Raw genomic sequence first — 26,956 nt, 5'->3', positions numbered from 1 at the left:
TTCAACACTTTTAAATTCTTTCCTCAGTCTGAAATTCTGATTATCAAACCTGTGCATAGGTTTTCTACATCAAATTTTTCGAATTTCATCAGAAGAACAGGGTTGCTTTTTTGTGTTTTTTCAGTCTTGGAGGCCGAAATTCTCAAAAAACAGACTTTGTTTCACAGATTCCAGAATTTTTAAGTCTGATTTTAGTTTCTAGAATCTTTTCCATGTCTGATTTTCATTCCTATAGTTCAAATCAGACTTAATTTCATAATTTCCAAGAATTTTCCAAGTCTGATTTCAACTTCCAGGATGATCCTAAGCCTGATTTTCATTTCTAAATTCATAATCAGACATTTCATTCCATAATTTCCAAGTTTTTCTAACTCTGATTTTTCGTTCTTTAGACTTACTTAGTCTGATTTTGAACTTGATTTCAAGAATTCAATCAGAAAATCAGAGTCCTTTCAATATTTGTCATGCCTATTTCCCTAACTTAGAAATTTTTCATATTTTCAGGTAGTTGATGTCAGCTCAAAAAGAGATTTCCAAAAAGGTGAAAATGAAACAAAGGAACCGGGTGGAAAGATGATTCCACAATGCATGGAAGGACAACATTCACGCTTCAAGGTGGAATCCAAGGATGAAAGGAACAAAGAAGAAGGACTTACACTTCATCAAGACATTCAAGATGATCAAGTCATCCAAGGATGAAAGGCTCTACATCTACCTTGGATTTCTTTTGAAAATCCAAAACACAAAAGATTCCACACAAGGAGCGATAAATTCAAGATGCGATGAGAATGGAGAGAATGTTCTAATCATCTTGAATTTCCTTTGGAAATCCAAGAGTAAGGGTCAATACAAGGACTCTTGAAGAATGTGGCAACATGAAGTCAAGAACTCCACCCGGGAATCCAAGTCCAAGGCAAGGAATTTCATGATCAAGGAAAGAAGATAGTTTTAGAAGAGCTAATCAAAGGTATAGACTTAATCATCCAGAAGATATTGCCTAAGGTATCAACACTTCTTCATGATGGAGAATCAAATTTGCAAAGAAAGTTGAGGTGGCATCCTAGTCATCAATCAACCAATCCAAGGGTTCCGAGTCAAACATGCCCAAGTGCAATGAACCAGACTCAGCAAGTGGAAGCTATTTTCTCATTTATTATCCAAAACATCATACGTTTCTCATTGGCCAAAAGGAGTTTTTTTAAACAAACCCTAATTAGGGCTTTAATGTTTTAATCTTGGCCATTGATCTTGAATCAATTTGGGTCGTTGTTTTGTAATGGGTTGCCTATATAAACCCTCCTCCTCTCATTTGTGAAAGGAGAGATTTCTGAGAAATTGTTGTAGTGATACTTCTTAAGTGCTAAGACATAATTCATTGTTCAATTGTTGGTGAATCTTATCTACTTTTGCAAGTTAGCATAGTTTCTTCGCTCTCCTTAGAATAGATTTCATTGCCAAGTTGATAGATTGAATGAAGGATTTGATAGAATTGCTTAATGTGGAATGGATGTGTTCATACTTCTGATAATTGAATGATTCTCAGTTATCGTGCAAAGTTAGCCTAAACCAGCAAATGGAACTTAACTTCTATCACTATGTTCATTGTTCAAAATGTTGATGAATATGAGTGATATGAAAATCTTTTGAATTCCTTAGAAGATAGTGTAGACACCTAAAATTGTCTTGTCAAAATTAAATAAATATTTTTATTTATTTAATTATTTTATCATGAGCCTTCTATTTATTAGATACATCTTTATTTATTTAATTAATTCATTAATCCTCTTCTAGCCTTTCCTTATTTAAATAAATATTTTTATTTATTGAAATTATCCTTTCCCTAAACTAAATAAATATTTTATTTATTTAATTGGTCCCACTTCCTCTATTAATTAAATGAATCTTTATTTATTTAATTAATTCATTAGTTTTTTCTCTCCATGACACATGTCATTTATCTCTTAATTTTTCTCTACCTACCCCCTTCATATTTTATCCTTTTTCCTACCTACCCTTTAATCCTAGTCGACCATTTATTCCTTTCACCTCTTAATCTTATCCTTTCATTTTCTAAAATATCTTCTATATAAGAGGATTTATTCACCCTTTCACGACCCTAACTAATCAGTCCAGCAATCTTTATGCAATCAAGCGACTTCACAACCACAATCTGTTCTATGTTGAGCTCTTGTGCACACATACAAAATCTGAGAGCAAATATATCAAACAAGATCAATGGAGATAGGAGACAATGGAGATCAAACACTACTTGGCATGTGAATGGTATTATTATCTTATTTGTTGATTTGCATGTTCTTAGGTTTCTTCACTGGTGTATGGTGAATACTTTATTGTAGAACTAGGGTTTCTTGTGGTTGGATCTTTTGTAGTTTTACAATAGTTTATCATCATCATTTTTCACCTCACACAAATAGCACCTTTTTTGTGTAATTGTTGAATTTGGCGAAGCAAGAATTGGTTTTGGATTCCACTTTTGCAATTTCCGTCTCCAGAGTTCACAGGATTAGCTTAGGGTTAGAATTATCTTCCTAAACCCCCGTCCTTTTGCCTTTTTTTTTAGGTCTTAGTAGAAATTGGATTGAAAAGAGAACTTATTGCAAAATCATTCCAAAAAGAAGAAAGTTTCAAGTGTCAGCAATCAGCAAAATCCTTTGATTGATTCAATCCTTGAACAATTACGTAAGTCCCCCTTGAGATTACCAACATATCACAATGAACCAACTCAAACTATCCGCATTGAATCTGGAACCTTGGAGTCATCTTTGTGATCACACAGTCCATTTGTTCAGCACTTAGAAGATTTTGATCAAGAGGGAGGGGGTAGGATATCTCAGGGTATTTTATTCTGAGTTGCGTGTGCATAAAAAACACACCAACACTTAGGCAATTATCATTTTACGCTTGCATTTAATATTTCCTAAGTGCATTGATATTTGTAGTGGGGTAGTTAAATATTGCCAATTCTCTACCTAACCTTTCATCTTATTGAGACACATGTCAGTATCTTGTGCTCTCACCTCTCTAGCCTTTTGCTTTATAAACAAGCTCATTGTACATTGTTAAGCATCTCAAAATCATCATTATCTCTGGTGAAATGCTTTTCTCTCTATTATGAAGGTTATATTGTTGTTTGTGATCCTACAGTCAAGTCTTCTCTCCAACATGGTATCAAAGCCTCCATTCAGTGTCTCCTTCCGCAACATCTAAGATCTTCATCAATTTGAGTTTGAGATCACAAGTTTTCGATTGGTGATATATGTGCCATTTCATTTGGCGCATCGTCAGTTTCAATATTTTTTCTTGGTTCTTTGGCTATGTTGGTAGACCCTAGTTTGCTCAACATGCATTATTATTCGGCCTTTCTCTTCCTTGATCAGCTCACAATAAATTGTCTTCGTTTTGGCCTTGCATAGGCAATTTATATTTTGTGAATGGTATTCTTTGCACTCGCCAACACTTTTGCTATTCTTTGGAGTCGTTGAAGGGGGTCGTATTTGTCCAATTCATCGACCAATACATTAGGCAGTGGATCTTTATATTTATCAGTGTTCGCGATACTACCTTTTACCTAAGCGATTTATTTGTTTAGGCTTTGATTTCACAGTATCACACTAAGAGAATTTTGAATGATCTGCAACATATATTGGAGGTGATTGTTTTTGGACTAGGCATTTTCTCTAGCAATTGATTTGGTGATTTCATTACTTTTGTGGGTGGATTTGCTTCATTAGCAGCTATCTCTAAAATTTGCATCTCTATTCTTCCTTGCGTGGGCCTATCTCACGTAGTCTACAAATATATTTTGGTGTATCCCATATATTAGTGGGCTTGGTCATGGTTTAAGGCAGCTTGTGTTTGATCTACACCTTTTGTTCATTGATCGAAACTTGCTCTTTTGTGCAGCACTCTTTCATTCGACGTCTCTATTTGCAACTCGCAGCAATTTTTCATTGGCCTACGTTTTTTATTGTTCATGATTCCAAATGCTAATTTGATTGGTGGAATTTTTTGATCTAAAGCAGACTATATAGTTTGCTAAAGTTCAAGGAAAATATTTCCTCCAATTAGGGTTTGATATATCGCGCACAGGAATGCAAGTAGGGCGCACAGGAATGCAAGTAGGGCGCACAGGAATGCAAGTAGGGCCCAATTTGGGCGTTGATTTGAGTCTCATGTGGGACTTCCCACGTCCACTCCACTGAGGACACTTCTTGGCTTTAAAAAGCCCTTCTCTCCTTCTTTGTATCATGAGCTTATGCTCATGTGGAGTGTGCTCGTCTCATGCGCTATTGGCATTGCGGTGACTTTGACTCTGCAAGAGGTGTGTTTGACTTGGTGATTGATGGCTTGTTGATTATGTTGACTTGGAGCACACATTTGTTGGCCAAGTGGTGAAGGTTGGCGCAGGCACCCGCCAACTCATCACCCTTAAAGGGCCCAATTTTTGCAGCAAAACAATTTTTTTGCCTTAATCGGCTATTTTTGGAAGTTACATTATTATGTGTTGGCTTTATCTCTGAGTTTTGTTTTTTTTTGAAGAATCATTATAGTTGAAAATGGGTTTTTCTTTGGAAAGGGGGCACTATAGGCAATGAAGCGATTTCATAATCAATTATCTTAGTAAGCTTCATTTATTGCCATATTTGTATAATCTTGTTCCTTTTCCTAGCACACCTTGTGAGAATCTCATTTGGAAAGGCTATAGGGCTCAAGTGTTTAGAATTATTTTTGATCATATAGATGATAACATTTTGGAGTTGCTTACTCATTTTGAGTGTCCTCATGCTCTTTGGACTCACATTCGGGAGCTATATGTGATCATGATACTCAGTCGTTCCTCGATGATCCTATTTCCAATTCAAATGTGCCTCTTCATTCTTCAAAGAAGATAACCCATGTTTGTGATCCTTTTGAGGTTTTTAAAACTTCAAATGAGATTGCAATTGCTTCAAGGATTCTTGATACTTCATGAGAGATACTTGATCAACCTTCACTTTCATTGACTCCTTATCCAGAGTCATTTGATACTTCCATCATTCTTATTCAGCAAGATTATCATTGTCTTTCAGATTTAAAGGACACATTTGAGGGTTTATCTCTCCTATTTGATGATATTCATGATGCAACTTTGTCACATCTTCATCTTTGTCTTTGGAGCTTGTTCAAAATCAGTTTCCATTGGTTCCTTGTTTGTTACCTTCTATTGTGATTGGGTATGATTGGTTCATGGCATCTTCATCATTCAAGGACATGACAACATATGAGCAGATTTCAGAGACATAATGATCCTACATTTGGATTCTACTTCCTAATTCCTATCCAGAATGGGAAGCATTCCTGCAATCGCACTTGGTTTATCTTCTTCCTAAGGGGAGAAATGTTGTTTGTAGGCATTGGACTATGTTTTGTCTTCAAGTACTCACCATTCTTGCAGGACATTATCCACTATGGGGGTGCTATGTAGTCTCCATCTTTCCTTCCTATGGGGGAATTATTGATTGTATATACATGATGTATTAGTCCTTGGGGGGGTGTGATTGAGTCTTCCATCCATGCATCTTGTTTTTCTCTCTTTTGGAGAGGAGTTTTCTTCCACGTGGTTTTCTCCTTTTCTCCAATTGTGAGAGATCTCTTTTCATTGCATTTGCATTGTACATGGGTACCTAAAATGGTTTTGTAGCCGAGACCCATATTGCATAATAATCTTCTCCCTAAGTTGCACTTAAGGGAGGGTGTTGAAGTAAATATGGTTTATCCTATTTTACTCTATGCTTAAGTTTACTTAGGCAATTATCATTTTATGCTTGCATTTAATATTTCCTAAGTGCATTGATATTTGTAGTGCGGTAGTTGGATATTACCTACTCTCTACTTACGCTCTCATCTTATTGAGACAGATGTCACAATCTTGTGCTCTCACCTCTCTAGCCTTTTGCTTTATAAGAAAGCTCATTGTACATTGTTAAGCATCTCAATATCATCATTAAATGGTGAAATACTTTTCTCTCTATTATGAAGGTTAAATTGTTGTTCACTTGTTTGTGGTCATGGAGTGGAGTCTTCTCTCCAACAAGGACCTCACCCTAAACATGAACGCACAGCATCAATGATAGTCCAGAATTGCGAGCATGGTAGACCAAATCAGGACACCAAGCCCACAAGCACACTAGCCCAACGAGGATCTGAAAAGCATATTTGGAGCTCTTAGTCACTTGGCATGAACATCAATACCATCAACGCAAAGGTTTAAACCTACAAGTACACTAGATCAGTGAGGGCACAACGCCCCTCAATCACAATGGCCCGACGTTGGTTTGAACCTTAGTGACAAGAACAACAATGCCACGCTTTAACCATCACATTATGCCATAAACAACAATTATTTTATTTATAATTAATAATGTTATATAATTTTTAGTTTTTAAATTTTATATTATTTTTAATTTATAATTTTATTATATATTGATATATAGTTTAATAAACACTATGCTAATATAGTATTTAATAATTAAATTTTAAAACTATTTTAAATAGTAAATATATAATAATTATAAATTAAACATTACGAGTGGGAAGGAATTATAATTATCACCAATCGAGTAGGATTAGATGAACAGGTTTAGATGCTCTTCAATAGATGCAAGGGATGTGGATTTCCCAACCATACCATCTCTTCTTAGACTTACCGGATACAGAGGGTTTTTTAGTGTTCCTTATTCGGATTCCTGTCATTGGTTTTCAATTCATATATTTTGATAAATATAAAATAAATATAAACAAAATGCCAACAGTTAAAATATTGTTTTTGATTCATAGATTTCGTCTCAAACAAAATGAGGTTTTCATTCATAATACAACCTGAAATTATGCTTGGGGTTTTTAATTTTGGGAGTAAAGAATGTTGTTTAGGGGTTTTTAGAGGCCAGGGAGGCAGCAAAATCTAGGGATGAAAATTGCGAACCCTAACCAATTTTGTGCTGATTCCATATAGAATCTTATCCTGAGACATTTTGATAGCTCCATAGTATTATTAGAAGGTCTATATAAAGAAGGTGATTATAATTGTAAAGACAAGGTGATTATAATTGTAAAGACATGTGTCAAGCATGATAATGTATTTGGGATCTCTTGAGATATAGCGTGGAATGGCTTCTTTCATAAGGAGTGTTGTACAGTGTTAGCCTACCTCAAGAGTTTACTCTATTTCTACATCTATTGGATATTAGGGCATCTTGACCTATGAACATCTCTTAGGTTGTGTGAGATCTATCTTGTTTAATATACTATTTCCATTATCATATGTGTGGATATTATCAGCTCTACACTTATATAGCAAAGTAAAAATATCCTGCAGAAATTTGCCCCTGTAATTAGGAGCTACACAAGAACACTTTGGAATTTCAAAACATACTGAAACATGACAATAAAAGAGAATTTATTTCTTGTAAAGTTCAAGGAATCAATATATTGCTGCAAATACTGCCTTGGGTTTATAAATAGAAAAATGATTTTGATACTGTAATTAAATACTAATCAACTGATCAACACATTCTTGTCTTTGACCTAACCTCAGAGAAGAAAATTCCCCTTAGACTTCTTTACAGTTGATTGACATACATGTGAGTTTTACAACTAGGAAGATGAAACTTCATATGTAGCAGAAATCTAATTCTGATCGAATGAAGATATTAGTACATTGATCAGCTCATGGGCTAAGCAAGGTTAAGCATAACCAACTAGTATATATAGAAGACATTCTAATCAAATAGAGGCTGACAAGGTTTGAGTATTTATAATTAAATATCTAAGTTACCAGTTCTTCCCCTTTTGGCCTGGGTTCTGGTTCTGATTCTTGCCCGGTCCTGGTTCTCCCCGGGTTCTCCTTGGGTTCCTCCCAGGTCCTTCCCAGGTGGCTGGGTTCCCTGTGGGTCCTGCGTCACATGACCCACAAGGAACCCGGCCACCTGGGAAGGACCCGGGTGGAACCCAAGTTGAACCCAGGAGGACCCGCGTGAACCCAGGTCCGTGGTTTCCCAAAAACGGGGCCCACAGGTCAAAAAAACAATAAAAATTAATAAAAAATGACTTTTTAAAATAGTTTTTTTATAATAAAACTCTAATTCGCCCCTTTATGACTTTTTAAAAAAGACTTGAAACTTGAATATTATCTTTTTTGCAAATAATGAATATGATATTAGACTTTAGTTATTAGTTTACTGATTACATTTGCGATATATGAATATTTATTAGCATTGGCAATTAATAATTATGGATTTATGATTTATCATTTATCATTTATGTATGGAAAGTCACATTGTATATTTTATTTTTGTATGGATTGTATATATTGACCATATATATAGTATATGGATATATATATATAATTAAAATATATATATATGTGTACGGACGAACCCGTACCCGTACCCAAGATTTTATTTTTTTTGCCGAATCCACGAATCCAAACCCGAATCTGAACCCAAACCGGTAACTTAGTTAAATATCTTCAGAGAGACATTGCTATTGACAGGTTGGCCTTTTCAATCAGGGTACTGCCATCCAGAAGCAATGTTTACATCCTATTGAAAATTTGAAATTATGCTCCACCATTAGTATCATATTTGTGAATGTTTTTTCCATTATGCAACTGACACTCGTAAGAACATATGACGCGATAAAGTTCTGGCAGCCTCCATTTGTTTTGGCATGTCCCTTTTCCAAAATTAAGATATATTAATTTTAAAAACACTAGCTAAAATAAAAACTAATAATATAAATATAAATGTAGAAAGGAAAAATAAAGGCAGTTTCAAATGTTTGCACCAAAATAGGGCCCATGGGTCCTATTTGTGGAAGGTATATTTACAAGTTTCATTGGCTCAGTTGAATCATCTGATTTCTTATGCTGACATTCAGCATTGAGAGTAGTCAGTTTGAGTCACATCTAGGGATTAAACCCCCTTGACTGCAAATCCCTGAAGTTAGAATGAAAACCTTTACCTCGGACTTGGCAATTCTACACAAGAATTGCAGTTTGGAGCTGATTAGAGTTTGTTCACTCTTCGGGATTGAAGTGATCAGATTTGCAAGCAAATATTGGAGAGTTTATTGCATGCCAGAGGAGCACCATTATCTGTGGATTTTAAGGCTGTTGTTGTGTAGCTAGGTCGGATCCCTTCTAGGGCCGACCTAGTGCACAAAATACCAAGTGGCCTGTCGGCCTTGGCATTTGGATATCTCAGTTGTATGAGTCTAATTTGGGGCAGGCCCTATTTGGGTGAACCACTTATGTGTAACTTGTGATTAAGTTAAATGTAACTTGCAAATAAGGGAGACTCATATGTAACTTGTAATATATAGGTCTGACCCTATCCTTGGAGCCAAAAGTATATGGCCGACTTGAGATCTATTAGGAGGTATTGATTCATATACATGCAAGGTCATGATTGCATCAATAACAATGAATTCAATAACATGAAGGACATGTAGTGTGCTCGGGGGTGACGATAAGAGCTTATCGTCTATGGTTGGGAAGGCAACAGATCTGATGTTTGCCTGTGGTTAACGAGCACTACCATAAAATCAACAAAGACTGTTGGAATAAGTTGATATTGATTTTGGACCAGTCCTAAGAGCTGCACCTATCCTTTACCAGATTGCAGCTGTGAGAAGATAATATGTGTGCTGCCTAAGTAATCAAACATGTCATAGCCACCAAGTTTGGGTAGATCGCACCAATTATGGAGTCCCGTTGCAGGTCTAGTGCACTCTACATCCATTTTCGGCACCTTGAAGAGTAGTGCAGGGCCAGAGCAGCATACAGTTCATAAATAGGTGATCATTACAGTCCGAAAGGTCTATGAATTAATTAATCCAGGGCGCAGCAGTTCACTCCTGCCATCTAGACCCTGCCCTTTCACAAGTTGCATATCTGGGAGTGGATTAGAGGGTCATCTGCAGATTTATACATGGTGATTCTTCATCAGACCGTCCACAGCTCCAGTCCATGTATTAGTCTTTATACAGTGAGTGATACCTAGCTCTGGAAGTTTTTATCAAATCCTGCATTGTCAGTTGTTTCAGGTCTATTTCTTAAAGCAGCACATACATTACTTGTGCCTGAACTGTCAAATATTTGTTGATTAATAAATAAAAGTGAGGAGTCTTTGGAGCTATTAATATGGCAATTGTTTTTCCAATTTATAACTGCACATGGATCTGATTGGTAGACGTCTCTGAGTAACAAACAATGATTTTAATCGGTGAACTATATCTATTTTTCTAGCAGTGTTAGTGCATATCTATTTGTTACAATTAGAAACCCACAAACGGAAATTTCATATTTAGCCAGGACCATCACATGTTAGCATCGTTCCTCTTTGTGATACTAACATCTGGCATTGAATGCATCCCTTAGGCATGGTGGTTTGTTTACTTCTAGGCCACCGTGTATGTCTGTATGTTGAGATAGAAATTTTGGGGAGTGAGCATGTAACCTATCATACAAAATATGCAGACTTGTCATACGTGTACTCACTGTACTGTGGTAACACTGTCTGCATAGATTAACCTCGAATAAATCATGTTAAGATATTGCTATCAGGATTCAACTGTGTAGTTTTCAATACATTCCGTACAGTTTTATGGATTACTTCTTTCTTCTATTCTACCTCAAGACACAAGAGTCAAAACCAGTCAATCATAATTCTGAGCATGGCAAACACTTGGAGTCAAAATGACTATTGTTTCTTTGGATTTTGCTAAATGCCTTTGCTCTTTTACACTATCATTGGTTCAGCTTGCATTGCTTTTATGTTGACTGCTCTATTGTTGTCTGCTCGTGAAATCACTATCAATTGGCTTGGGAGCTCATGATATTGTTATTTCTCAATTTGGGTGCCCGTCATATCAATATCTCAAGCTATGTACTTCGGCCTCGTTCTCCTATTTGAATCATTTGCCTGCATAAAAATATTTCAATACGAAATTCTGTATAGCTACATTGTTTTGCTCTCCTAGAATTCTCTTGATTCGCTTAAATTGTATCTAGCTTAATTTAACTTTTATTTTGCTTGAGAAGATGCTTCATTGTTTTGGGTACTCATCAAACCACCATGTATTGACGTGGGTGCTCCATAAATCATTATTCCTTGACTTGGGTCCTCATGAAACAAGAATTTCTAATAAAACACTTCATGAAATCACTACTTAGTCCTGAACTTCAGTCCCATTGATCAACTTTGGAAGAAAATTTTCAAGTATCACATTATAGGCCAATTTTTTTAGTGCTAAAAATAAGAAAAGTGTATTGTAGAAAATTTTGAGGAAAACATGGCCAGTACTGTTTTGAATATGTGCTAATTGGCTAATTTAAATTTTTATCCCAAATGTCTGCAACAAACTTATTAAATATCAATTCTCATATTCCTTCTAACTTTGCAATGGCGGAAAATATATTACGTTTATTTCAAAACAAAACAGGATGATAGCTTGAGAAGGGTACTTACTGTCTTGCCAATTTTAGCCATGGCTGAGCCATCTGCAGTGCGCACCACTCCTGATACATTTACCACGCACCCATTACAATACAATGAATAATATTAAAGAAATAATAACACCCACATTAAAGAAAACTACAGAAAAGCACGCATGTCCCGGAAGAGTTAAGCAAGATGACCTAGATTAAGTTCTGTGGGTCTAGCTTTTCCAAGGGGCCTGGCATCGGGACGAACACTCTCATTGAGGTAGCGCTCATAAAACTGCAGAGGGTATAGCCTTCTAAAGGCTTCTACGTCCATGTCCCCCACCAGAGCAGCTTTCTCGCTGCTACTGCCCATTGATAAACCCTAAATGCTTGTGTAGCTTTTCGATGCCCCTCCTTTCACTCTATTTTATAACGCTTTTAACAATGCTGGATTTTTCTGTGCAATTGATGCATTCAAGCCCATTTTGTGACCCTTTCTCTTTGTATACTGAGAGCTTAGTCGTCGGTCTTTGTTGTAGGGAAGGATTTGTTTACGAGGTTCTGCAAGCATTCGAGGGATTTGTCTGCAGCCCGAGGGTTGTGCCACTTCTGCAATCTGCAGTTGGCTTGTGTAATTTGTGCTTCTGGGCTGTGACTAGAGCTCACAAAGAAGTGAGCAGGTACTAGCTGTATTGTCAATAACTAGTTCATATTTAAATTACAAAAATATTTATAAAAATACATTGTTTAATTGAAATAAAAAAAAATCGTATAAAATATTATAATTATTTATTAACAATTGGTCTTGGTGTGGATATGTCAAAGAGGTGTGAAGGTCAAATAGGAAAAATTTAGGTTCATTTTTTATACACTTATGTACTACATGAGGTTAATCGGTGTACCATTTATCAAATGATGTTGTTCATGGAAAGAACCTCTTAATGAATGAATGAATGAATGTTTTTAATAATGTCCACGAGGCCAAACAGCCTATGGGACCCATGGATAGCTAACAAAGCATGCAAAGCCAAAAACAAACCCAGATTGAAAACTGAGACTGCTAAGCCTCTTTCTCCTTCGACAACTTGGATCTTATGTTGTGTATCTTGATTAGGAGATCCACAACTCTTGTTATCTTTTCTTCAACAAATAGATTACTCAAGTTGTCTACATTTAATGCCTCAACATGGTCTGAATGTCATTGTAGGTTGGACACTCCATGATGTAATGTCAATTTGTCTCCACTACCCCTTGAGTGCAATATCTACACCTTCTATCTTACCATTCCTCATTGGGTATCATCCATCTCCTCGTTTCACATCTAAGATGATGTGAGTTGGTCCTTATCTAAGCAATTAACGTTTTTGCCTTCCACTTTATGTTCTTTCCTATATAGTTCTTTTGTGTATGGTCATGTGTGGGATTGAAATGTTTGATATAGTATTCCTTTTTCCTCCCCATTTGACATGTCCACATGTTTTCTTTGAATTTGTCTTGCACATATTTCTTTATTTCTCCATTGTTATTTGGGCAATCGTTTAGGTTAATGTCTCATTTATTCATCCACTTAATGTTTTGTTTCATCCATGTGCTCTTCCTTCTATCTAGTCTTTCTCCTACTACTTTTAGATGTTAAATTAGATGTTATGTTTTCAATAAGAGAGAGAGAGAGAGAGAGAGAGAGAGAGAGAGAGAGAGGGTGGAAGATGGAGGAGAGGAGAGAGGGGGGAAGAGGAAGAGATAGAAAGATAAAGACAAAGATATAAAGTGATAATAAAGAGAGAGGTAGAGAGGGAAAGATATATGGGTATTGAGAGATAGAGAGATAATGTGATAGAGAGAGGGGGAGAGATGAAGAAATAAATAGAGAGAGAGAGAGAGAGGGAGAGAGAGAGATGGATGGACATGGAGAGGGAGACATGTCTAGAGATATAGGGAGAGGAAGTTAGAGGTATAGATGAAGATAGAGTGAGAGAGGAAGAGCGACACAAATATAGAGATAAAGAGAGGTAGAGGGGAAGATATAGAGAGATACAAAAGATGAGGTATATATATATATATATGTGTGTGTGTGTGTGTGTGTGTGTGTGTGTGTGTGTGTGTGTGTGTGTGTATTTCTTATATACATATGTGTGTGTGTGTACATCTATACACAAGATGAAGATAGAGGGAGAGAGGAAAAGGGAGACAAGTATAGAGATAAAGAGAAGTAGAGGGGAAGATATAGAGAGATATAAGGGATGAGGGAGAGGGAGAGGGATATATATCAATCACTCACACACACACACACACATACATACATGTGTGTGTGTGTGTGCGCACACACACACACACACACACACACACACACACACACACACATGTGTGTGTGTATGCATACACTCACACACACACATGTGTGTGTGTATGCATACACTCACACACACATGTGTGTGTGTATGCATACACTCACACACACACATGTGTGTGTGTATGCATACACTCACACACACATGTGTGTGTGTACATACACACACACATGTGTGTGTATGTATACACACGCACACATGCATGCACACACGCACGCACACACACATGCACATATATATGTATGTATGTATGTATACATACATATACAATATGTATGTATATATATATATATATGTATGTGCGTATATGTATGTATACATACATACATATGTGTGTGTGTATGTGTATGTATACATACATATGTGTGTGTGTGTGTATGTATATGTATATCTATATGTATATATGTATATGTACATACATATACATACATAGATATATATGTATGTGTGTGTGTGTGTCTATATATATACATATACATATATTTATGTATGTAGGTATGTAGGTATGTATGTATGTACACACACACACACACACACACACACACACACACACACACACACACACACACATATACACACATGTATGTACATATGTACATATATATGCACACACACATATGTACACACACGTGTGTGTGTGTGTGTGTGTACATGTATATATATATGTACATATGTGTGTGCAGATATACACATATAGATATATATACATGCATGTGTGTGTAAGAGAGAGAGAGGAGGGGGGAGAAGAGGGAGACATAGATAGACAAATAGACAGAAATAGAGATAGACTAATAGATACAGAGAGAGGGAAAGAGAAGAAAGAGGAATAGAGAGAGAGATTAAGGGATATATATATATATATATATATATATATATGGGAAGAAAAATTGAGAGAGAGGTGGAGATAGAAAGATGGGTAGGGGTATAGGAAGGGAGAAAGATGGGGGAGATGGGAGAGAGACATAGAGGGGGAGAAGAGGGGGGAGAGAGGGAGAGATAACTCAATATATATAGAGGGAGAGGGAGAGGGAAATGGAGAGATATGGATAGAAGGCGATATAGAGATAGACATGGACATAGAGGTAGAGAAAGATATGGATAGAGAGAGAGAGGGGGAGAAGGGGAGATGGATTGAATAGGAGATAGAGAGCTAGGCATAGAGATAAGGAGATAAAGATAGAGGGGATAGGAGTGAGAGAGAAAGGTGATAGAGAAAAGTAATAAAGACAAAGACAAAGATAGTAATATGGAGAGAGATAGAGACTGATGGATATAAGAGAGGATAAGTAGAGAGATGTATAAAGAGGGAGTGATAGGGAGAGACAAAGAGGAAGGAAGAAAAAGAGGGAAAGATAGGGATAGAAATGATACATAGAGGGAAGACTGTCCTTTAAGAAGGGCATTTATGATATCAATTTACATCAATTGGAAGCAATGTGTACCAATGTATACTACTTTTTGTTGAATGAAAGGATCATTGTTTTTGGAGTTGTTAGTTTGTGTGGTGTGGAGTAATAGTGTGGGACAGATGGAGGCAACCTTTGCAATGAAAGTGAAAGCTAGGAAAGTAGCTTTCTGTGGCAAGATTATTAATACTTGGTTGAGGAGCATTTTCCACTATGAATCATCAATGGAGTTGTGGGCAGTAGAGACGATGTTGGGTGATGACTACATTGAGTTCAATGGAAAATATAAGACAAATGTAGATCTGGTGTTAATTTTTATGGCATGGGTAATGTAACTTGAGGAGAAAGATACGACAAAGAAAATTTGTGATAAATCTATTAAAGCTCACTAGAGAGGAGACATGGAATTTTTCCTAAATATGGCAATGAGGGGAGGCATATTTATGACACATGATAGCTACTAGTCATGAATCTATTAGAGGTATAATAGTCCTTTGGTCCTCTTCCTAATCTTCGGGACAACTTTTGATGAAGACTACTCCAATGAACGAGTTGACGTAAGCTTTGGGCTTCTAAAGGAGGAGCAAGGTCTGGCTCTGAATGGAGAGATGGAGCAGTGATAATGGGCTTGGGAGGAATATTTTAGTGTCAAATATTAGAGCCTCAAGTAAGCAAGGATCAAAGATAGCTATGCTCTTCATTTTTTGTCTCTTCATTGCCTTCTTCACCAGTTAGCTTTTTAATGACAGTTTTTGTTTACATTATTTGGAATAACAAAATCTAGTGCATGGGGCACTCACAGTTGTAACAGGGATGGCACCTATTAAAATATAAATTTTGTAATATTATATTATTAAAAATATTTAATAATTTAATTTTTTTAAAGATAAGTACTACCAAAGGGGGTAGCTCCTTACATTGATAAAAAATAAAATTTACATTGTGCGTGAGATGGTATTCATCTCATCCACCAGAATATTAATTCACTCAATCTATTGAGTTGAAAAAAGGTCACCATAGATACTGGCATAGTTAGCTAATGGAGTCATGTTGCAGTTTTCAAGACCCTCTCTAAATATCTCAAAAGCTTGTGTTGTTATTTGTTTTTTCTAGACTACTTCTACATAAAAAATCCCAATAATACATCCACTTTTTGGATTAATGTTTATAGTAAGAATGACATTGATTACTTAGTAATAATGTCCTCTTTGGACACACAATGAGCAAATCTCGAGGTTCGATGTCTATAACTTGTTGCTCGAGCCACATTTGTGTAGAAAGCCTCCATTATCACACCATAGTACTTGTGTCCACCTTGCAATATTTAGGAATCGATGATTTGCTTGATGGCATCCTTGAGGTCATCTTCTTCAACTTTGAATAGCCTCCACAATTGTTGTTCCATATTCTCATCCTCAAAACTGTACTTGAGCCCAAAATGCTTCCTTCCCACCATTGTTCTCTATCTGATATATTCATCTATCATCTACAAGTCTTGGATGAAATCTTTACTATCAACCTCATTATATTTTGGAAGTAAAGGCAAAATAATTTGGCCTCAATGACCTATCAAAGCACTAGTCACAATACTCAACTACCGCGGTCAATGTAGGTATAACTAAGAGTTATGTTGAGACTTCTTGATAAGGAAGAAAGCCAAATACTGCTTTAGTACTTCCAACAATAAGGACCATTGCCACGCTCTTAAATCTCATCATCCATTTGTATGTTTGTAGCTACATTCTCCTCCTCATGTCTTAGTTAATATTCTATCATATGTTCTATTCATTATGAAGGCGGATCTCAATAAGGAGTAATGAAATATCCTTGTAATATTTGATCATTGTGAGTAGGAATTGAGGAAAAATCGAGACATGGCTTCCCACTATTTGTCCTAAATTCAGTCCTTAATCCTTAGGTATCTTATTTAATCAATGAACACTATTGCTTATTTGTCTTGTTTGTCTTGATCACCCTAATTGTCTTTCTACCCATTTCATATCCTTTGATCCCCTGGTTTTAGTTTCAACGAAAGTTCTCTTGTTATTAATTTGGGCCTTTATTTATAGGCCACTATCATCACTCAACTAATATTAATTTGGACTACTTCGATGATAAATTAGTATTGAATTTTCATGCATCCACTCACTATTCTTTTAATAATGTCTTCTCCAATCCCAACCATCAACAAAGGACTCTGTGAATTTTGCAAGTGGCTTGCATGTCAAACAACCAATTACCAAGCCTTTGCTAGTTTGTATCGAAGAAGACCTCATTTTTGGTGAGGTCTTTTTTTATTCAGAATATTGGTTTTTGTAGAGAGCTCCCATATATCCTACTTCTCTTCAGATCTGTTAAGTTGTTCCCTCGATGTAATAACTTCCAAAGCTGACCATCTATTGATATTCAAGTCCACAATTGTGTCCTCCTTCTATGTTACACCATGGTTTGCCAAGTTGTTGGCCTCACAAAATATATAAGATATCGTAAAATCTTCTATATAGCTCAAATGATCCCCTACCATATTGACCCAACTTTTAAGCTTCTAATTTGGTATACCTTTTCTAATTATGGCTTGAGCACATAGTCGTGAATCACCTTCAATATCCACTTTTTCACATTTTTTGCTTTAAATAGACCTAGCCCCAAAACAATGCGTACATATCAACTTCATTGTTAGTGGCACTGTCAACCTTTTTCAAAAGTGTTCACAAAAATTTGTCATTGTTAACTCTTATAATGCAACTCACTCCAGCCAAGCCAAAATTGCCCTTTACAATACCATCAAATTTAATTTTGAACCTTCTCGAGCCAAGAGCGACCCATTTGGCCTCCTTCCTTTTTTTTCTTTTGTCCCTTATGAAAGATCCCAAATGGATCCTTTTGTTGTTGCTGCTGTAAATTCTTAATTAAACATACTATATTTTTGTAATTTTTTGGTGATCTTATAGAATAGACAGAAGTTCCAGAAAGGGATTGTTTCTTTTTGGGTTTTGATGTTATAAGTAAAGTAATTGATAAATAGCAACAACTGTGAAATAAAATAGTAAACAATGTTCATATGTAAGAACACTTAAGCAATTTGAAAATACTGCAAATCATACTAGGCAAATAACCTAGTTTAGTATTCAGCAATAATCCATACATTTATTTGGAGTTGTTCTCAATCCGGATTGATGCCAAATGGAGGAATATTACTGGCAATGAACAAGGAAGACCAAATAAATTGAATACAACCCTTCAAGCCAACATACAAACAAGGTGTGGTTGCAAAGGAGGCGTGGAAGCTGTTGCAAATCACGTGCTTGTTGAAATAGACCAGCTGCCCTGTTGAAACCCCCAATATGCACGTTGAATCTTTAGGACAAGAAGATGTGTCTTCTACCTCTAAAAATCTTTGTGCAATCCTGGATAAATCCACTATCAACTCCTGCTGAGGGCTATGTCCCAGCAAGCTCAGACATGGGGTTTGCGTCCCAGACCAAAATCACTCTTCCAGAGCAATTCCCAAATTCGCAAGTTTCAAAATGATCAAAGATGCTATCAATTAGGTTTTCATCTCCTTATAACTCCTTTCCCTTTGCAAGTCGAACCCTAAAGAATAATAAAGCTTGTGCTTTATAATTAAAGTGACACTTTCCCAATTATGACGTCAAACTATAGAAAAATATCACTTTATTGCGAATAAATAGCTTCAAGCATCCAAAAAGACTCCGAGAGGTGAGAATCATGTAGCAAAGTTCAAGACCTTTCCAACGAGCTATAACACATAGGCATATCAAACCAGATGAAGCCAAAAACCCCCTTATTACTTCGAAATGGCTATATACATAGCCTTATTTTAATTTACTTAATCGCTAACTTAGGAAATATTTAAATATATTAAAATATTTCCATAGATCCAATAATAGCCCAAAATAACCAACCAAACATGAATCTGACTTTGTCACCTATCTGTGATTGATGCCGGACAAGATGGGCCAACTAGCAATCACATCCCTAAAATCTAGGGATGCTCCTAGAAACTAGGAAACACACCCAATCTTCCTGAAACTGAAACCATGGTATGGTCCCGTGGAACCTCAAATATGGAAACTGCCACAACCTCCTAAAAAGTAGGGAATCTCCCTAAAATCAAGGAACTGCTCCCAACGGTCCACAAACTACCTGAAACACCAACTCCGGATTTTGAATACCCTATGTGAGTCTCTATCCACCACTGCCAGCCTACGAGACCCCCATAATAGGCTAACTCACATGTCTCTACTAGACAAACTAAAGAGGGGACATGATAGTCCTCCCCTCTCAGAGATGCTTGCCCACAAGCAACTGCAATGCTGGATGCTGCAAAATAGCCTCTCCCTCCCAAGTGGCGTCCTCTATAGGGAGACCCCTCCAGCGGACCAAGTACTCCTGAATTACCTTGCTTCTCAGTCGACATTCCCTCATCTCCATGATCTCCTCAGGAACCAAAGTCAACTTACCTTCCTCATCCAAAGGAGGTAGATCGAGGGATGCTACAATATGTTGCCCCAATGCCTTTTTCAGATAGGACACGTGGAACACATTATGAATCCGACTGTCAGGTGATAACTCAATCTCATAGGCAACCTCTCCAACACGCCCGAGTACCCTATATGGCCCGTAAAACTAAGGCTTGAGCTTCTCAGCCCCACCCCTTTTAAGGGTGCTTTGCCAATAAGGCTGTAGACATAGGAAAACCATGTCTTCCACCTCAAATGCCCTCTCAGTTCTATGTTGATCAACATAGATTTTTTGTTGATTCTGTGCATGCTACAAATTCTCTCTGAGAGATCTCATAATATCCTGGTTCTCCTATAACCAATCCTGCGCCAAAGGATCCCTGCTGTCACCTACAGCCCAATCCACAAAAGATAGTGCATCATAGCCATTGAGAGCTCTGAAAGGAGTCATACCAATAGACATATGGTGTGTAGTATTATAAAAATACCCACCCAAGTACAACCAACACACCCATGCCTTCTGTTGTCCTAACACATAGTTGCGCAAATACCCCTCAACCCACTTATTAACTATCTTGGTCTGCCCATCTGTGTGGGGGTGGTAGCTAGTGCTGGGTGTCAACTTCGTGCCTGCGAGCCTGAAAAGTTCTTGCCAGAAAGAACTCATGAACCTGCTATTCCTACCACTCACTATGGTCTTGGGGAGACCATAGAGCCTAAACACCTCTCTGAAAAATAGCTCGGCTACCTGAGATGCTGTGAAATCAACTGCAATCGGAAAGAAGTGGCCATACTTAGTTAACCTGTCCGCCACGATATAGATACAATCTTTCCCCTAAACCCGAGGAAGACCTGTAATGAAATCCATATAGGTCCCTATCCACTTCTGTTCTAGTATAGGTAAGGGCTGCAACAACCCAGCATGGAAAGTATGCTCCGACTTATTCTGTTGACAAGTCATACACTTGTGAACATGACGTAGGACATCATCTTTGAGACCCTTCCAGGAGAATCTCTCCCGAACTGCCCTGTAAGTCTTACCATACCCTGGGTGTCCTGTTATAGGAGTATCATGGTAAGCATGCAAAATCTATTCCTTCAACTGAGAACCAGGAACAAGATATACCCTGCTTTTGTAGTAGATGACATCATCAACCACACTGTACTTGTTATCCAGTACCAATCCATCCATGACCTCACAAGCATGTTGATCTTTGGAATACTCAACTAAAAGTTGAGACTTCCAATCTGCTGAAATCTCACTTAATGAGCATAGGGCAACAAGTGATGGTCTTCTAGAAAGTGCATCAACAACAGTATTATTATTTCCTTTAATGAATTTGATGTCAAAATCATAAGCCTGAATCTTGCTTACCCATTTTTGTTGATGATCATTGAGCTCTGTCTGATCAAGGAAATATTTCAGACTATTGTGGTCAGTTCTTACCACGAATTTGCTGCCAACAAGATACTGTCTGAATTTGGCTAATGCATGCATAATAGCCAACATTTCCTTATCATATGTAGAATACAACCTCTCATTATCTCGCATCTTCCTACTCTTGTAAACAATGGGATGTCTGTTTTGCATCAAAACTGCCCCTATGCCCATGCCTAAAGCATCACACTCAAGTACAAATGGTTGCGAGAAGTCAAGGAGTTCCAAAACCGGACAAGTGCTCATAACCTCCTTGAGTTTGTCAAAGACCCCTTGTGTCTGTTCTGTCCATTTGAAAGCCCCCTGCTTCGTGAGATCGGTCAAAGGTGCTGCTAACTGTGAAAAACCTCTCACGAACCTTCTGTAATAAGCACATAAGCCAAGGAATCCACGTAACTCAGTGATATTCTTGGGGGAGGGCCAATCTCGGATTGCCTGAATCTTCTCCTCATCCACTTTCACTCCGTCAGCACTGATCACATGCCCCAAATATAAGATCTTTGTAAGTCCAAATTCACATTTGGACAACTTAGCAAATAGAGACTGACACTCCATAATGCTAAGTACCTCCTCAAGGTGCTTGATATGATCCTCCCATGTATGGCTGTAAATCAGTATATCATCAAAAAATACTAGAATCGATTTCCTCAACTTGTTGAAGATATGGTTCGTGCATAACTGAAAAGTAGTTGGTGCATTGGTAAGGCCAAAAGGCATCACCAAGAACTCATAATGCCCATAATGATAGCGGAAGGCAGTCTTGTGTACGTCCTCAGCTCGTACACAAATTTGATGATAGCCTAAATGAAGATCAATCTTGGAGAAGTAGATGGCTCCATGAAGCTCATCCAACAACTCATCAATGTGTGGAATAGGATATCTGTTCTTGATTGTCTTCTTGTTCAATGCCCTATAATCTATACACATCCGCAGTGTCCCATCCTTCTTCTTCACAAGCACCACAAAAGAAGCAAAGAGACTAGAGCTAGGGCGAATGAAGCCTATGTCCAATAGCTCATGAATAGTCTTCTCAATCTCATCCTTATATGCTCTAGGATGACGATATGGAGTGGTAATTATTGGCTTAGCTTCGTCCTCCATCTCTATCCCTTGCTCAAACCCTTTATCCGGAGGTACACAAGGAGGTATGTCACCAGAAACTCTGCCATGTCGGTCCATAATCGACTAAATATCAACATGAAATGCCCTGCCATCCTGAGGTGTAGGTGTCTTGGACTTCACAAAACAATGTGTAGCCCAAATCAAATCATCATGTCTGATGATAGACTCCATCCTGCGCGAAGACACCTCTTTAGGTCCACCATCTGAAGCTGCCCTCAAAATGACCTTCTTCCCTCCAGACAAGAACTCTAACTGCATGTGATGGTGATCAATAATATATCTCCCAATACCCTATAACCACCGCATGCCCAAAATCACATCATAGTCCTCCAAGGGTAGCACATAGAAGTCATCTGTCAAGGTATAATCCCCCATTTGAATGCTAAGCTGTGGAATCCACTTAGTACAACCCAAAACTACACCATCTGCAACCTTCACTCCAAAACCATCAAACACCTCAGACTGTAACCCACGCCTCTCAACTAACTTTTGATCAATAAAGTTATGTGTGGCCCATGTATCTACTAAGCTCATGACTCACTGACCCTGCATTGTACCTTTCAACCGAAAGGCATGAAATCTAGGATAACTGGAAAGGGTGGCCATAGTCACTTGGGCTGCTGCCAATGGCTCAGGGATGTCTATCTCCAACTGTGGCTACTCTTGCCTAGCCTCCTTTGTACTGTCCTCAGTGTCAGTCTCTGGTATCTCCTCATCCCTAAACTCAAATGTTACCTCAATCAAATGAACCTTGCCCTTGCCCATACAATGGTGCTCGGGCTCCCAAGGCTCTTTGCAGGAGAATCATAGTTTCTTCCTTCTCGAATCATTTCGTGTCTCCTCGTCCATCCTGGGAGGTCTAGTTGTTTGGCCATCTCTAAATTGTGAGGTATTGGCCTTCTGTGGAGGTCGTGAGTCCCTGAACGGCTTCATATCTGTCTGATAAGAAGTAGGAGTGGTGTCTAGTCTCAATGTCACATCTATGGCGTCCTTAAGAGTGGCCGCCTTGAAAGCACGTACCCATCCCTTAAGCTTGTCCTGTAGTCCCTCAATGAATAACATCACACTACGCCTCTGAGGCATATCAGGTACCATAACTCAATACGCTAGAACTCATTAACATGCGCCTCTGCATGCCCAGCCTGTCTCAGATGTGCCAACTCCCTATAATAGAGCTTTGTGTCCTTACAGTCAAACCTAGAAATGAGGTGCTCAGTGAACTCTGCATAGGAGTGGACCATGGCATGGTCCTGGGTGACCAACCCGTGGTGCCACCAGTCATAGGCAACCCCATCTAAATGCAAGACAACAAAATGAATAGCATCACTCTCAGGCATGGGTCTCAGTGATAGATATATATCTAGCTTGTGCACCCACGCTCGTGCACTCGTACCACTAGTCCCATCAAGTGTCGCCAATGTGATCTTCCCAGTAGCTCTACTGAGGTCATAGTTCTACTATCGAGGCCTATAACCTCGGTCTCCTTTGAACTTGGTGGTATCTCTACATTGTGCACAATATTGAGGAAAAGGAAAAACATCCCTAACCTCTGGGGGTAGGGCTCTCCACTCATCTGTAGCCGCCCTGACTGAATCCTAAAATTCCACCTCTGGTGGCTCTACCTGTACCGGCTGCTCACCTGGTATAAACCGAGGAAGTAATGGTCTATCCCTAACTGGTGTATGATGTCTCTCACGCCTAGGGGAATGATGAGAGCTCCCAGCTGATGTATGAGATCCATGACTATGCTGGCTTCTAGCCACAAACACTGATCTACTTCGTCTGCCTCTGTGTCTCTCCACTTCCAATCGCTCTAGGGTAACCTGTATTCTGTCTAAGGTCTGAACAATCATGGGCTGGGTAGTGATGATGGTGCTCATCAACTCTCTCTCTCTCTCTTGTATGTCTTCTTTAGCCTGATTTACTCTGGTGCCCACTTGTTCATCTGCCATAATAGGTTCTTGTTCTCTTCCACACTCACGCTCGTACTGAGCTCTTCTGCGGGTATAATATCTGTATATGTCACTTCTTCCCGGATGCATAGAAAAAAAGAAAGCTTAACCCCACAGGCTGGCTGGCAAATAGCTCTGATACCACTGAAAGATCCCAAATGGATCCTTTTGCTATTGCTACTGTAAATTATTAATTAAACATACTATATTTTTGTAATTTTTTGGTGATCTTATAGAATATACAAAAGTTGCAGAAAGGGATTGTTTCTTTTTGGGTTTTGATGTTATAAGTAAAGTAATTGATAAATAGCAACAACTGTGAAATAAAATAGTAAACAATGTTCATATGTAAGAACACTTAAGCAATCCGAAAATACAGCAAATCATACTAGGCAAATAACCTAGTTTAGTATTCAGCAATAATCCATACATTTATTTGGAGTTGTTCTCAATCTGGATTGATGCCAAATGGAGGAATATTACTGGCAACGAACAAGGAAGACCAAATAAGTTGAATACAACCCTTCAAGCCAACATACAAACAAGGTGTGGTTGCAAAGGAGGCGTGGAAGCTGTTGCAAATCACGTGCTTGTTGAAATAGACCAGCTGCCCTGTTGAAACCCCCAATATGCACGTTGAATCTTTAGGACAAGAAGATGTGTCTTCTACCTCTAAAAATCTTTGTGCAATCCTGGATAAATCCACTATCAACTCCTGCTGAGGGCTATGTCCCAGCAAGCTCAGACATGGGGTTTGCGTCCCAGACCAAAATCACTCTTCCAGAGCAATTCCCAAATTCGCAAGTTTCAAAATGATCAAAGATGCTATCAATTAGGTTTTCATCTCCTTATAACTCCTTTCCCTTTGCAAGTCGAACCCTAAAGAATAATAAAGATTGCGCTTTATAATTAAAGTGACACTTTCCCAATTATGACGTCAAACTATAGAAAAATATCACTTTATTGCGAATAAATAGCTTCAAGCATCCAAAAAGACTCTGGGAGGTGAGAATCATGTAGCAAAGTTCAAGACCTTTCCAATGAGCTATAACACATAGGCATATCAAACCAGATAAAGCCAAAAACCCCTTATTACTCTGAAATGGCTATATACATAGCCTTATTTTAATTTATTTAATCACTAACTTAGGAAATATTTAAATATATTAAAATATTTCCATATATCCAATAATAGCCCAAAATAGCCAACCAAACATGAATCTGACTTTGTCACCTGTCTGTGACTGATGCCGGACAAGATGGGCCAACTGGTAGTCCCATCCCTAAAATCTAGGGATGCTCCTAGAAACTAGGAAACACACCCAATCTTCCTGAAACTGAAACCATGGTATGGTCTAGTGGAACCTCAAATATGGAAACTGCCACAACCTCCTAAAAAGTAGGGAATCTCCCTAAAATCAAGGAACTACTCCCAACGGCCCACAAACTGCCTGAAACACCAACTCCAGATATTGAATACCCTGTGTGAGTCTCTATCCACCATTGCCAGCCTATGAGACCCCCATAATAGGCTAACTCACATGTCTCTACTAGACAAACTAAAGAGGGGACATGACACCTTATTTCCCCCTTGCTTGTTTTAGATCCTTCCACCTATTTTGTACTTCCTCACATCCCATTTGGTAAAGATTGTTCCCAATTTCATCTTACATTATATGTCTGCTACTTCACATATTCTTTCATATTCTTTCTTTTATTATTCTAATTACCTCATCAACTAGCTTGTACATATTGTTAAAGGCTCTATGTTTCATTCCTTTCAAATGTACTAGACAAGAGGGGAAGGCAAGATAATCCATACATCTTCCCATAGGGAATTTCATTTAATCTTGGGCCAAATTCTCATGACCTCCACAATATCCCCTTGTCGAGGCCCATACTAACCTAGTGAAGATTCTACCCAATCCCAAGACATACTTGCAAATGAACATTATATTAGAAGTTGGTAAATCTTTTCATTGTTGTTGCAACAAAGAGGTCACCTTAATGGGCCACAAATATCGATTAATGCAAGTCTTTTCAACTATTAATATTCTTGTGTAGCAATGTTCGAAGGAAAGCCTCAACTTTGGGCAAAACAGAGGTATGCCAACACACAATTGAAGGCCAATCCTTATCTTCTTGGATTGAATGTTGAATTGCATATACAATTTTAACTGAGCATTCACCCATTTTTTAGCCACACCATATTATCTCATCACTCTATTTATTTAGGAGTATCTTTCTTTGAGTTAATTACATTTGTAAAATACATCTGATATTATTAGGCATTGGGAGAGCTGCCAAATTTAGCCATTCATACCTTTTACCCATATTGTTGGAGACCACAACAACATCTATTCTGCTACCTTTGAGCCAAACATTGCTTGTGCATCATCTTGCCACCTTGTCCAATTCATTAAGATGTTTATGACCCTTCCAAGAATCAATCCTTTTCAACTCATCTACCATTGTTAATCTTCCACGTGAGGTGATTAGTGACAAGATTCTTGTTTTTTCATAAAAATATTCATATTTCCAAGCCACCAATAGAGTTTCCAATCATTAAAATCCTACTAGGATCAATCTGCTCCATATACTTCTTTTGAAAAAGTTTGCACCAAAGCTAGTGCGACTCTCTATACATTTTCCATGAAAGTGTAGCACCCAATGCCAAGTTTTGGGCCTTCATGCGTCTCAACCCGACACCACCTATAGATT

At 37.9% G+C, this 26,956-nt stretch overlaps 1 protein-coding gene across 1 annotated transcript in view; it reads right to left on the bottom strand.

The window, feature by feature from the left end:
• LOC131060734 (uncharacterized) overlaps positions 1-12,187 on the bottom strand; it is a 131,206-nt gene extending 119,019 nt beyond the window's left edge. Inside the window, exons 1-2 of the mRNA XM_057994092.2 lie at positions 11,699-12,187; positions 11,529-11,578 (exon numbers count right to left, since the gene is read on the bottom strand). Coding sequence (XP_057850075.2) covers positions 11,529-11,578; positions 11,699-11,858 — 210 coding nt within the window. The 5' untranslated portion in view covers positions 11,859-12,187. The remainder of the gene's footprint in view (positions 1-11,528; positions 11,579-11,698) is intronic.
• Positions 12,188-26,956: the final 14,769 nt, after the last annotated feature.

The sequence above is a fragment of the Cryptomeria japonica genome, chromosome 10 (assembly GCF_030272615.1).
Source record: "Cryptomeria japonica chromosome 10, Sugi_1.0, whole genome shotgun sequence".
NCBI classification, from domain to species: Eukaryota; Viridiplantae; Streptophyta; class Pinopsida; order Cupressales; family Cupressaceae; genus Cryptomeria; species Cryptomeria japonica.
The sequence above is the reverse complement of the archived record's forward strand: the minus strand, read 5'-3'. Positions and strand labels throughout refer to the sequence as shown.